General features: G+C 35.8%; 3 protein-coding genes across 3 annotated transcripts; 2 read left to right on the forward strand and 1 right to left on the reverse strand.

Annotated features, from left to right (window-relative positions):
• The first annotated feature begins 2,711 nt into the window (after positions 1-2,711).
• LOC148176205 (8-oxo-dGDP phosphatase NUDT18) lies at positions 2,712-7,860 on the forward strand. Its single transcript, XM_088034380.1, has 4 exons — positions 2,712-3,158; positions 3,202-3,486; positions 7,209-7,485; positions 7,531-7,860. Exons 1-4 carry the CDS (start codon positions 2,899-2,901, stop codon positions 7,720-7,722), a joined length of 1,014 nt encoding a protein of 337 aa, XP_087890506.1. The 5' UTR covers positions 2,712-2,898; the 3' UTR covers positions 7,723-7,860.
• On the reverse strand, positions 6,249-7,164 carry CycJ (Cyclin J). The gene is made up of 4 exons (XM_088034495.1): positions 7,129-7,164; positions 6,974-7,081; positions 6,755-6,926; positions 6,249-6,705 (listed from the first exon to the last, which is right to left on the reverse strand). Exons 1-4 carry the CDS (start codon positions 7,162-7,164, stop codon positions 6,251-6,253), a joined length of 771 nt encoding a protein of 256 aa, XP_087890621.1. The 3' UTR covers positions 6,249-6,250.
• A 210-nt stretch (positions 7,861-8,070) lies between the features above and the next one.
• Positions 8,071-14,463, forward strand: LOC148176207 (WD and tetratricopeptide repeats protein 1-like). The gene is made up of 8 exons (XM_088034022.1): positions 8,071-8,240; positions 8,291-8,493; positions 8,539-8,650; positions 8,691-8,884; positions 9,031-9,211; positions 11,648-12,407; positions 12,457-12,653; positions 13,924-14,463. The coding sequence occupies exons 2-8, from the start codon at positions 8,291-8,293 to the stop codon at positions 14,098-14,100; spliced, it is 1,824 nt and encodes a 607-aa protein (XP_087890148.1). The 5' UTR covers positions 8,071-8,240; the 3' UTR covers positions 14,101-14,463.
• The last annotated feature ends 7 nt before the right edge of the window (positions 14,464-14,470 follow it).

A 14,470-nucleotide genomic window follows, 5' to 3' on the forward strand; every position in this document is an offset into this window, starting at 1 on the left:
AAGTGAACCAAAAATCGAGTTGCTGGTTGCTTAGGAAACAAGTCATTCCAAGTGCGCTTTTTGCCAGTGGTGTAGAAAGTACGTGGATTGGGGTTAATTATTCCTTGTTAGTTTTGAATTAAACATTAGTTTTTCATACTTCTTTTAGAATTTAGAATGCTAAAGCTTTATAGAAGCTAAATGACTTAAATATTCGAAATTCAGTGTTCGCAACTGTACATACAGGTGTCCCAGAACGCTTGCACTTCCTTTCAATGAGGAATTTTCCATCAAAATCTGCGTTGATTGTCGTATCGCACAATGTGCCCTTACTGTTTTTGAGTTTGAAGCACCTTAAGTTGGCCAATCAGCTTATAAATTGCTGGATAGCATTCTGTTGCTACGTTAGCTGCGAAAATTTTTCCTTAAATTGCAAGAAGATGCGCTGTGAATGGTCAACTTTAACTACTTGTAGTTTGAATACTACAAGGTGTTTATAAATGTTTCTAGCATCAAGCGTGGCTTTGGAATTCCTGTCGTACACTATTTTGCCGCTTTGTTCTCATAGTGAATATAACTATCATGAAAATTATTTATAATGTTACTTACTTCAATGACGTTTTAGTTACGGTTTTGGGTCCAAGTTTTTGATTTTTAAAACCACAACTAGAAAAATTTTCTTTTCAAAACTTACTTTGCTCTATGATTGAGGTTACCTACAACTGTCAGTTGACAAATCTAAAGCCACATTTGTAATGAGCGGCAAAATTCTTTGACATTTCATAGCCACCCTTGATGCTAGAAACATTTATAAACACCTGGTATAAACGCCTGAACATTGTGCGATACGGCAATCAACTTACAATTAGATTTTAATGCAGAATTTCCCATTCAAATTTACCAAAAAAAAACGATTCAAGACGTCGTTTTATGCGTCGCCTTTTTAATATTTTGAAATCAAATTTGATTGCATTTTACTGTTATTTTGTCGTTGTTCATGATTGAAGTTAACAAATTTGAAGGACCAGTTTTCTACTACAAGGTGTTTATAAATGTTTCTAGCATCAAGCGTGGCTTTGGAATTCATGTCGTACATTATTTTGCCGCTTTGTTTTCATAGTGACTATAACTATCAGGAAAATATTTATAATGTTACTTACTTCAGTGACGTTTTAGTGACGGTTTTATGCCCAAGTTTTCGATTTTCAGGTTTTAAACTACAACTGGAACAGTTTATTTCTCAAAACTTACTTTGCTTCATGTTTGAGGTTAACTGCAAATGTCAGTTGACAAATCGAAACCCACATTTGTAATGAGCGGCAAATTTCTTTGACATTTCATAGCCACCCTTGATGCTAGAAACATTTATAAACACGTTGTATATTAATAAAGTGTAAGTACTTTAAATATGGTTAAGTGCACTTTGTAAAAATAACTTTTTTAAGACAATTTCTTAAAAATTTAGCTGTGTAAGTCAGGATTTCAAGGATGTTCAGGATGTCCCGTACCGGTATAAAATAAATAGTTTGGTTTACATTATTTTTTATTAGCGCATTCACCATTTTCATTTAGTAAAGTCTCTAATTAAGCGAATTTTGTTTTTTTTTTGGTATAAAAATTTCCATTTCTATTGTCGCGGGCAAATTATTTGGGACGTCAATAGTATCATGTGAGCCAGAAAATTTTTGTTTAGGGTAGGCCATGAAAGAGAGAGACAAACATAGAAGTCATGTCGGAGTGAAATTTTGTTTTTGATATAGCCTCAATTTTTTGATGAAAATGTGTAACATTACGAAGTGCAAATAAGAGAAAATGTATCCTGTGTCTCTCCAGAATCAATAATGTATTGCGAACTAATTGAAATTAAATCAAGTGACAAATGTCAAACTACTGTCAAATTTTTTCTCGATTTACGTAAATTTTGTCAAAGCCTACCAAAAATAAAAATTTTGTGGATCACACGTTACATTATTACACGTATTTCGTAAGGCGAGTATTGTAGCACGAGTTTCAAATACAATGAGTGCTACAAGTCGTCTTATGAAATGAGTGTAATATACTATTTTTTCTACTTTGCATTGTAAATAAATTTAAAAATTGCATTTGAAAGAAATTATTTTCGATTAGGGATTTTTGACAAGTTACGTTGGTGACAAAAAAGGTAATGACATTTGTCTCACAAAATTTCAATTCAAATAATTACTGACGTTTTCTGTCTAATTTTGCAAAATTAGGTATTAAAACGTTTGCTTTTCTTCTGGTTCATTATTCCTAAATTCATATTTTCGTGATCATGATGATGATCATCAATGAGATTTTGATTCAACGTTCAAGTGTCGGCATAATAACATAGCCAACATAACCAAAAAAAAATTACTGTTTTGCGTGCTATAATAAAAACAATTGTTTTTATTGTGTAACGCGTTTGCGTTTCACAATGAAAGTAGAAAAAGTAATTTTTTATTGTCATAAAGTGTAGACCAAAATTTATTACACTTAAAATTTTAAATGTCAAAAAAATTATCAAGCAATAATACAGTTAAAAGATCATCTAAAGAAGGTTCAGAGAGTTTCTCTCTGCTTTGATTTACCCCCACCCACAATGTTAACCAATAATTTTGAAAATGACAGTAAACTATTGACTACACTTCGATTCAACAATGCAACAAAAATCAAGTAGGTTTAACATAAATTTGAACTTCTTGTTTTTCCCCGAATAATCGCTCATTTGTTTTGGAAACGCGGCAACGCCGCACCTACCCATGTCTACAGCAGAAATGTCACGAACGTCACTGTGCTCTATGAAAATGTAGTGCTTATTAGTCATGACATTTTTCACATTCCTCGCTAGAACATTTTCTTTTTCGACTCGACAACACAACCGTAACGAAATTACATGGTGTCGAATCTAACCTCAAAATGCCTGACACCGTGGAATCCAGTTTAGACCGAGTCCTCCAGTGTTTACCCCTCGAAGGCGAAGAATCCGAAATCTGCGATTTTTCCTTGGAGGAACAGAATGCCGCTTTAGAGAGTCAAGGGGTGCAACCCACAGTAAGCCCCAATTTCAAGCCTGTGGTTGGTGAGACTGTAACTTACGTGGTGGCTGTGGTGCTCATCAACGACAAGAATGAAGTTTTAATGATGCAGGAGGCCAAGGAGTCGTGTGCTGGGAAATGGTAATTTTTCATGGTTTTTAAGTTTTTTTTAAGTGCGTTTTAGGTATTTGCCTGCAGGGCGCATTGAGAAGGGAGAAACCATCACAGGAGCTGGGACGAGGGAAGTTTTGGAGGAAACGGGATTGGAGGTTGACTGTAACACACTTTTAATGGTGGAGTGCGCGAGGGGGTCGTGGATGCGGTATGTCCTAACGGGGGTTGTTACCGGAGGGAAGTTGAAAACTCCCTCAGAAGCAGACAAGGAATCTCTTCAGGCTAAGTGGATTGGAGACTTGAAGGAGCTGACATTGAGAGCTAATGACATTTTGGAACTTATAACAAGGGCTAGGTAAAACAATTGTTGGTTTACTTTTTATTTATAGGCATGGGGGTACAGTGGACACAGCGCAAGGGGTTTTTCCTGGGGAAAAGACAGAAATTTACATTTTAATTGTGGTTTCTTCTAACCCTGCTTGATAGATAACCTACAGTGTGAGTGCAAAGTAGGGTGAAGGGGGTAATATGACCATACTTTTCATGTCACATGATGGTACAGCTGCGGGCAATGAATTTCGTCTTTCTACACAAAAACTATAAACTAGCCCTTTGGAAATTCGTACTATTTGGCCATAATAATTCCCTTCATCCTATCAGACTCCATATAAAGTTGGCATAGGCGTGTTTTGACCACCTCAACTGTATACTTTAGTTACTCTAACAAGCAGTTGCTGTATTAACACAAAATTCTCAGTTGGTAATACTGAAAGACACGATAAATTGCAAGTAGTAGGTTAATTGCGATTAGAAAACAAACTAGGAAATGTACTGAAGCAGAAAGCACAAACGTTTTCATTCTGGTTTAATTAGTTATTGTTACTATTTAATTCTTTCAAGGTCTTTACCACTCCGTATCTTCTGATCTGTGTCAGTTTACTAACTTTTGTTTTTTCGTTCAGTACTGCCAACAGAGACTAGAAAGTCAAGGCACCTACAAACTATAGATAAATTCTCAAAGTTGTCAGTTTTTTTCTTCTTTTAATCATAAATAGTACAATGTGTTTATAAATGTTCCTAGCATCAAGAGTGGCTCTGGAATTCTTGTCATGCATTATTTTGCCGCTTTGTTTTCATAGTCAATATAACTATGTTATGAAGTATTTAAAATGCGACTTCCGTCAACGACGTTTCGGTTAGTTTTGTGTCCAAGTTTTTTATTTTCAAAATTAACTTGGCGCTATGATTGAAGTTACTACAAATGTCAGTTGGAAAAAAAACTATAAACCTACATTTGTAATGAGCGGCAAATTTCTTTGATATTTCATAGCTACCCTTGATTCTAGAAACATTTATAAATCTTATACAAGATGTTTATAAATGTTTCTAGCATCAAGGGTGGCTATGAAAGGTCAGAGAAATTTGCCGCTCATTATAAATGTTGGTTAAGATTTGTCAATTGATATTTGTAGTTATCCTCAATCGTAGAGCAAAGCAAGTCCAGCTCATTGCTATCAGTCCACTCTCCTGTGTAAATCAGGCTTTCAAATCTTAGGGAGAAAATTAGGGGAAAATTGAATGTTGCGATTTTTGAGGTTAACACATTATCAAAGTTGAGTGTATTAAGGGAAGTTTTTAATAGATTTAACAAGTTTTGGCAATGTTGTGCAAGACGATTAGCTTCTACGCATACCATAGATGCGTCAAGTCAGACGGTCTTACTGCCAATTGTTACCGATAAAAATTGCTAGCGGGTGCTGCCAATTTTAATTTTTAATGAGTAATGAGCTCTGGTATAGTTATATTCACTATGATAACAAACCGGCAAAATAGTGTACGACAGGAATTCCAGAGCCACCTTTGATGCCTACTACAAGGTGTTTATAAATGTTTCTAGCATCAAAGGTGGCTCTGGAATTCCTGTCGTACACTATTTTGCCGCTTTGTTTTCATAGTGAATATAACTCTTAAAAATTATTTATAATGTTACTTACTTCAATGACGTTTTAGTTACAGTTTAGTGTCCAAGTATTTGATTTTCAGGTTGTAAACCACAACTAGAACAGTTTATTTCTCAAAACTTACTTTGTTTCATGTTTGAGGTTAACTGCAAATGTTAGTTGACAAATGGAAACCCACATTTGTAATGAGCGGCAAATTTCTTTGACATTTCATAGCCACGAATGATGCTAGAAACTTTTATAAACACCTTGTATTATGGTACAGTGAAACATGGAAAATTGAGAAAAAAGATGAGCGAACTGACAACTTTTTGGAACTAACACGAATATCTTAAATTTCAAAATTTGTCTTTTCGCGATTTTGTCTAAAATGGGGGTTCAGTACCTCCATTATTTTGGTCAGCAGAGGCGGATTTAAAAGGGGGCTCCGACTTTGGAAAGGCCCTACAAAACTCCTAATTTTAAACCTCTTTAGAATAAGTGTGGAAAACCGAAGGAAAATAGATATATTTTTAAAATAATACGACATGGGGCGTAACTTCTAAGAAAAATCTGAGAAAAAAAATGGAGAACGTAAGAAAAATTCAGCGAAAATCTGGTCAATCTATGAATTTATAGAAAATCAAGAAGAGACAGTTATAGAAAATCTAAAGAGAATTTGAGAATAGGCTTTAAAAAGAATGAGAGAAAACACAAAGGGAATCTTCAAAGTTCAAAGAAAATATGTATGGACTTCAATCAGAAAACCAAGAACCAAGAAAAAATATTAACAGACTCAAGAGGATCTAAGAAACATTCATAATGGCAATATGTACAATTTAGATAAAATAATATAAAATTTATGAAAAATCTAGAAAATTTAAACACAATTTGAGGAGCATTAGAAGAAAATCTAAACCATCTAAGGAGAATTGAATTAAATCTAAAAATATTTCAGGAACTAAAAAGACTATAAAGACAATCCAAGAAAAATGTGTCGATAGAGTATTAGAGTATTTATAAACTTAAAAGAGGAAATTTATAAGATATAAAGAGATTCTAAAGAACACCTAGAAATTCAAACAGAACCGAGAAAGCAATCTTAAGATATTAAGGGGGCTAATATTATACCTCAATCCTTCTCTGCTAGCTTTATCGTTCTGAATTAAACGCACGCTTCTACACATTATGTACATACTTTAACAGAGTGCTCATAACTTCATCGAAGTTCTCCTGTCTGTACCCAGAGAGCTCTTCTAACTGTGAACTCCACGCAGAAAGTCCGTTTCCGTATCTGCTGGCGGCGATCACAGCTGCTGCCAAAACTGATGGTGGATAATACTGCATATAGTGTATGTCCTCTAAAATTTGGTCCAGATATTTAATCACAACATCATATACGTCATAAAATAAGGTTCGAAAGTTTCTCTCGTTGTTAACATCATCGAACGAGATTATTTCTGGTGTATAATAGAATACATAATGGACCGCACATGGGAATTTGATATAAAAATCAAAGAATTTGAGAACTAACTGCTCAATGGTGATGTAATCAGCCGCGCCGAATCTCTGATTGACCAGATTCATGAGCTCCGAAATTTTAGGAACTTCCGAGTTGTTTTCTTCGATTTTGGCTGAAATATCACGTGACGTAATCGTTATTAAGTGGTTGAAAATACGTACCAGCCAACAACAGACATACGTTGGCGACTAATTGAAGGCGGTCTGGCATTATGTTGTGGTTGTCCATAAAAATGTCTAAAAGATAGACCGTTAAGTGGAGACAACTTTGGCTCAGCTGTTTCAGGATACAGACTTCCTTCAAGTAGTGGACTAGAAATTTACGAAATGACATCTAAAAAGCAAACAATTTTGATCAGTTAACGCAAACTTTAAGCTCACTTGAGGCGATTGGTGCAGGAATAAAATTCTGCGGTGCTCTCTCTCACGAATGACTTTTTTAAATTCGTCCTTATATTCTTCGTAATCTCCATAGATATCAGCCGGGAGCTAAAAACGCACTGCTACTAAAATATCACACTTCCAACCCTACTTACATAAAATACAGAACTCTTGCTAACTAAATTCCTCATGGTTGCAAGCAAACTGACTATTTTTCACGTTTATCATTTTTTAGGGCATATAAAGAAGCGCGGCAAAACCACGACAAAACCTGGCACCCCGACCAATTACCGTGCCTTCGTCCCCACTCCAAACTCCTCCTCCGCCTTGTTGTTGTTATCAAGAAAAAAGCGACAAACCGCGTCCATATCCTAATAAGCGAACGAACATCTTGGCATTTACCAACATGCGAAATAAATCCAGCGAAAAGTCTTCATTCCACATTAAGGAAATTCATGGTTGACTTATTCGGGGCTGAAGTGGGGGCTCACCGACCACATGGACTTCTTTCGGTGAGTTTCCATTGGTTGGAAGTTTCAAATTAAGTGTTGTTATAGGTGGAGTATGACCCACGTGAACAGAACGATGGAGTTTGTTTGACGATGTTGGTGGCGTTCAGACCCCCATTGGAGGAAGTCCCGATTATAGGAAAGTGTGTCTGGCATGAAACTTCCAAGGAATTGGGAGAGAGGTTATTGGGGAAGATGTCTTCCAAAAATTTGATCATTCCACTACATGTTATTTGCTGAATTGTTATAATGGCACCGCGGCGTTACTAACCTTTCAGTATTTTGGTTAAGGTAAATAAATTGTATTGTATAGTTTTATCTGTCTACGTTATGTTTATCATTGTTTATGTTTTGTATAATAAATTATGTATTATGTGACATTGTTTTTGTTCAAGTGCGTACTTTGGTGGTGCAAGTGACATTAGTTGTGTTATAGGCTGTACACCACTCGACTACCATTTTTGGAAGGATAAGTTTTAATTAATTAATTTTAGATCGCTATGGAACTCTATAATCATGAGGGTGCGTTTAAAAGTTCTTCATGCGGTCATTAGTTTGAAATTGAATTTTTTCGCACATCAGCTGACAGTCAGTGCTGCCACTATTCGCACGTAAAGTAACCATGCCATAAACAAAAACAAATGAATTCGTTTGACAGCTTTCAAACAACTTGAATTGTTGTCTTCGAAGCAAGCAGTTTATTTTTATCATGAACTTTATCAATTCTTTATATTTATGATGTACAAGACGGGACAAAGGTGAGTCTTCCTACTTTTTTGTTTTATCTTTTATACTAATTGGCTATCAGATGGAAAGCAAACTAAGAGGATGGCGAAGTAATCGAAACGTATTAAGGTTGATGCAATGCAGGGAAGTCAATTCTGAAGCCGCCAAAATCTTCAAGCAACGCTCTCAATTCTCTGATACTTTTATAAAGAGGTTAGGGCTTGAAGCAGAACTTGAAGGACACCAAGGATGTGTCAATTGTCTTGAGTGGAGCCCTAATGGATTGTAAGGCTGAAACCCCCATGAGCGTTAATAACCGTCGAGTTTTAGGCACTTGGCGTCGGGTTCGGACGATACAAACGTTATCCTGTGGGACCCCTTTCGTCATAAGCAACTTAAAGTAATCCCAACTCCCCATATTGGGAATATTTTCTCAGTGAAGGTAATTTATACGCGTATTCAGACAGACACGTTTGGTGTAGTTTTTAGCAGATGAACATGTCGTCGCCACAGCGGCTGGAGACTGTCGTGTGGTTGTACAGAGCGTCATGGGGGCTCTGGATAAAAACGCCCCCTTGCTAGACTGTGCCTGTCATATTGGAAGAGTTAAACGTTTAGCTACCGCCCCCGATCAACCGACACTGTTTTGGTCAGCAGGGGAAGATGGCCTGGTTGTGTAAGTCTAAATTTGAGGTTAGAATCGGGAAATTTCGAGATTTTGTGTTCCTATAGAATTGAGATGTTATAAAACGTGACCTTGATTGTTATCTTATCGTTTGTTTATGATTCAGGTTTGCCAATTTAAGATTGATTTTTGAACAGGCAATATGACATGAGGGAACCTCACGAGTGCCCCACGCAAAGTAAAGTTCTGATCGACCTGAGCTTCAAGAATGAAATTAAATGCATCGCTGTGAACCCCACGAAACCTCATTACATAGCCGTCGGAGCCAACGACTGCTTCGTGCGTCTTTACGACAGGAGAATGATCAAAGTGTCTACGGTAATTGCGCTCAAACTGAGGATACTTTTCAAATATCATGTAATCTATTAAATTTTGATTTGCAGTCAGCTTAGAGAAAACAATTCGTGTCGTAACTAACACCGTCAGCAATTTTGCCGTATGACAACTAAATTTTTGAGATTTGACAGTTTTCGATCAAGAATCCTTATACGTTCAAAATGCAGAGCCTACACAGATTGGAAATTTAAAATACCAACGATAAAAACTCTATCACAGTCATCTTTGAAATTTTATGTAGGCAAATAAGTACAGTAAGGCGCTCAAATTAGGGGTAAAAATGCAATCAGGGTACTTTTCAAATATTGTATGACCTACTCAATATCGATTCGCAGTTGGCTTTGAAATAAATTTCATGTTGTAATTAACACCACTGCAGCTCTTTTGATGTATGAAAACTCAATATTTAAGACATGTGATGCTGACAGGTTTCGATCAAGACACGCACGTACGTTTAAAATGCATGGCCTTCCTAAAATGTAGATTTAATGGATCACACAATAAAAACTTATTTTCAATTGCCTTTAAAGTTTCATGTCAGCAAATAATAATAATAAAGCACGCAGATTAAAGGCAAAAATGTTGCCCGGTTAAGTTTTAAATATCGTGTGATCAATTAAATTTAACATGAAAACTAAATTTTTGAGATTTGACAGTTCAAGAATCGTCAAACGTTCGAAATGCAGAACCTACCCAGATTGTAAATTTAACACATCAACAATAAAAACTCAACCAAAGTGGCCTTTGAAATTTCATGTAGGCAAATAAGTACAATAAAGCGCTCAAATTAAGGGTAAAAATGTAGTCAATGTACTTTTCAAATATTCTATGAGTTATTGAATATCGATTTGCAGTTGGCTTTGAAAAAAAAAACCTCTGTAGCACTTTTGACGTATGAAGAATTTCAGAGATTTGGCAGGTTTTTCAGTAACCTTTGTAGTTTCGTGTCAGCAAATAATAATAATAATAAAGGGCTCAAATTAAGGGCAAAAAGGTTGCCAGTACATACAGGGTCCGGCAACACTTGTGTCCACCCCCAAAATCGTCTTTAATTTTAAAGATAAAATTTTGAAAATTTGCATACGCTCAAAGTTGACAAAACTCTAGAAGCTGACGCAAAAATTTGTTTTTTATCACTGATAGTTTTGGTGTCGCGACGCCTTAAAAATGTAATTTTATAAACTTTATAAAAACTTTTTATTAAATTTATAAAAGTGAATGAAGTGACTTGTGAAATTTTGGTGTAAACGTAGTTTGCCGCTGCACTGTCATAATTTTGAAAACTAACTTGATATAACAACGTTTTTTTCGCAAATTTTAAACACAATTTGCATTAGATTTAAAATAAAAACTCAGATATTTGCATCACAGTTATGTTGGAAAAAAATTGAATTCGCGAATATTTCCGCAAAAACTGAAAAATCCCTAAAAATTATACTTCTTAAGCGTCGCGACGCCAACCAAACCGTGATAAAAAACAAATTTTTGCGACAGCTTCTAGAGCTTTGTCAACTATGAGCGTATGCAAATTTTCAAAATTGTAACTTTAAAATTAAAGACGATTTTGGGGGTGGACATAAGTGTTGCCGGACCCTGTATATGTTTCAAATATCGTGTGTTCCATTCAATTTTCAATCGCAGTTGACTTGGAGAAAAAAATCATGTCGCAACTAATACCGTCCCATGAATTTTGACGTGTGTAAACTAAATTTTTGAGATTTGACAGTTCGAATAAGAATCCTCCTACGTTCAATATGCAGAGTCTACCCAGATTCGAAATTTAATACATACACAATTAAAACTCAAGCACAGTCGTCTTTGAAATTAAATGTAGGTAAACATGTAAAATTATTAGTTTTTTTAATATCGTATGACCAAATAAATTTTGATTCGCAGTTGGCTTTGAGAAAAAAATCATGTTGTAATTATTACCATTGCAGGACTTTTGACCTTTAAAAACTCAAAATATCTCAGAAGTGACAGATTTCGATCAAGGCGCAGACATACGTTTAAAATGCACGGCCTGCCTAGAGTGGAGATTTATTGAATCACACGATAAAAACTTATTTTCAGTCGCCTTTGAAGCTTCAAGTTAGCAAATAATAATAATAATAAAGGACTCAGATAAAGGTCAAAAATGTTGCCACAATATGTTGCAAATATGGTGTAATTCATTAAATTTCGAATCGCAGTTGGTTTTGATAAAAAAAATCACGTAACAACTTAACACCACAACAGCACTTTTGATGAATGAAGATTAAACTCAATATTTGAGAAATTTGATAGTGACAGTTCTCGAACAAGAAGCCGACGTACGTTGCCTAGATAAAAAAAAAGTGATCCTCAGTAGCCTTTGAAAATTCAAATCTTGCCGTTGGCGTTGATTGAAGAATCGACATTTACTTCTTAATTTTTCAGGCGAACCTGTCTTTCAACCCGTCGAAGCGATTGCCCCCGCAGCCCCAGAGCAGTGATTGCGTCCAATATTACGCTCCCGGTCACTTGGCTCGTGAAAACGCTGGTATAATAAGCATCAAACTGTCAGTGACGTATATCGCTTTTAATTCCGCCGGTTCGGAAATGTTGGTAAACGTGGGGGGTGAACAAATCTACCTTTTTGATGTAAACAACAATCGCCACATCAACGAATTAAAAATCCCGAAATACTTACCCAAACGCCCCGGGTCGACATATAAAAGCTGTTGCCAACCTAACGGATTATGCGAAGTGAATGGTATCAATGGTGATTTGTTTGAGAAAAACGAAGGCTGTGCTTGTTTTTACATAAAGAGAGCGTTAAAAGCGTATCAACGAAAATGGATGAGTGATCTATATGGAGCTGCCCGTGACTATCTTCACGTGATACAATACTGGCCTGATCATAAGCAGGCCTATATTGGACTTATTAAATGTATGATCGCGTTAAAGTGGGAGGAGGAGGCTAATTCTTGGTTAAAATACTTCATAAAGGTTCATCCCGAAGTGGAGAATAACCCGCAAGTTAAGTTTCTTGTTGAAGAGTTGCAGGCTGTTAAAAGTACCATAAAGCTAGAAGAAGTTGGAATGAAAAAAGTTGAAGAACAAGAGAAGAAGAACCGCTTGAATTCAGTGGATTTCGAAAGGCGATATTTGGGACATTGTAACACCACAACTGATATCAAAGAGGCGAATTTCTTAGGTTCGAAAATGGTGTGAAGTTAGTTGCGTAACTAAGAGGACTGTTGCAGGTGACGACGATAGTTATATTTGCGCAGGGTCAGACGAAGGGATCATTTTTATTTGGGATAAACGGAGTATGGAGATAGTTAGAGCGTTGTTTGGAGATAATTCTATAGTTAATTGCATTCAACCTCACCCCAGTGCCTGTGTTGTAGCTTCTAGTGGCATAGACAGTGCTGTGAAAATATGGTCGCCTTGTCCTGAGGTAATTCATTTGTAATAATACAGGGTGATTCTTATTAATATTAATCAAACGGTGCGTTGACATTTTTTGGACATGTGTTTATCTGTCTTCTACCAACCACAATCCGCAAATCTGACACTTACACTTGACAGATGACAAATCAGTGACAGCGAAGTTGGTGACATTTCGCGGTAAAAGAAATTCATTTTAATGCTCCAAAATGTGCTTTGACTACACTAGATTTGCATCATTTTAGTTCGCATTAATGGTGGATAACAAGTAGCAGTTGTTCAATGTTCAATATTGCCGAAAAATCATTAATTATTACATGCACCCTAACCCCCGTCAATTCTACGCTTATGTGTAACACGTTCAACGAGTAACGAATTGCACTACGCCCTACGTCAAAATTTTCAAACCCGTCTTATGATTAATATTAATAAGAATGACTCTGTATGTAACCATCTATAATTTTTGACATTAGTTGTAATGATCATTTTCTTCATATCATAGTATTGTTTGTAATCGAATAAGCCTTGCAAATTAATTTGTGGGTATGTCTTTGATAGATTTGTACTGACAGCTGTCAAATTGTTGTCAACTGCAAATAACTAATCGACGTTGAGGATGTTCTTCTATTCTGTATATACAGGGTGTCGCAGAACTCGCGCCCCAGAGGGCAAGGGAGGGTGCCAACAGCAATGCAGATGGTAAATTTCAAAACAAAAATGGATGATAGTATGTGTCCATAGTTACCAATTTTCAAATTCTGTTCAGCTTCGGAATTGGCTAGTTTTTTGTCTTATCTCGGTTATTTTTTGAGTTAAAAAATTATGGTTTCAAAATTTTGGTACAGAATTATTGCCTCCATAAGCCGTTTCTCTCTGAGGCGCGAGTTCTGGGACTTCCTGTATGTAGGAGTAGTTATTGATATTATATGTTTATCGCAACTAGTTCTCGTCTCCCATTTGACATTAGTTAAAATGCGCAGCCATGGAGATCAGACTTTTTACATGAGGCCCTCACATTAGTTAATTTGATAGATTTTAGCATCTGCGAATTCTAGTCGTAGCTTTGATATTAGTAAAAATACGCAGTTAGGGAGGTAATACTTTTTTTTCTTTATTTTAGTCCAAGATATTACATAGTTAATTTGACACTTTTGAACGCAACTAGTTGTGGTCCCAAATCTGATATTAGTTAAAACGTGTAATGTCGACAGTGACTAGATCTAGTCGCAACTTTGAACTATGGTAATAATAGACATATTCTTCTTCTTTTTTCATCCTAGGACGGCACGCTAAATAGCCGCATTGTAAAAAGCATCCCAACCGTCGTAGAAACGAACCAACAAAGGATGTGCATGGACCCATTTGAGTCAATGTTGGCAAGCATGGGCTACCATATTGAAGGTGGCGCTCTAGAGGGATCGTCCATCCAAGAAGTACCAACGTGCCGAACTAGTTGAATCTTTTTCTAATCCTTTTTAAAATTTAGCTCTCTTAGATCTTACTGTAAATTCACTGACAAAATCAGATTCAGAATATTGATTTGTTTTGGCAATAACTTTTCGTAGTTTTGTACAACACAGGAGCTCAAAATGTTGGTTGAGAAAAATCAAAAAATCATATGAAAGTCTTTCGCTCATTTCTTCCTATTTATTTGGTAAAATTAGATTTAGTTGTGGTAGGAGAGTTTACAGAGTGTAAATTTACGTTGTTGACTTTTTATTATAAAGTGTACATAGCAAATGTGTTAATTATGTTATTAATTTTAAAGATTTTTTAATTCTTATGTATACAGTAAAAAACTAATAAATATATTTGGGGAACTGAGAC

The sequence above is a fragment of the Gnatocerus cornutus genome, chromosome 4, assembly GCF_029298725.1.
Source record: "Gnatocerus cornutus isolate USDA-ARS CGAHR chromosome 4, icGnaCorn1.1, whole genome shotgun sequence".
Lineage (NCBI taxonomy): Eukaryota > Metazoa > Arthropoda > Insecta > Coleoptera > Tenebrionidae > Gnatocerus > Gnatocerus cornutus.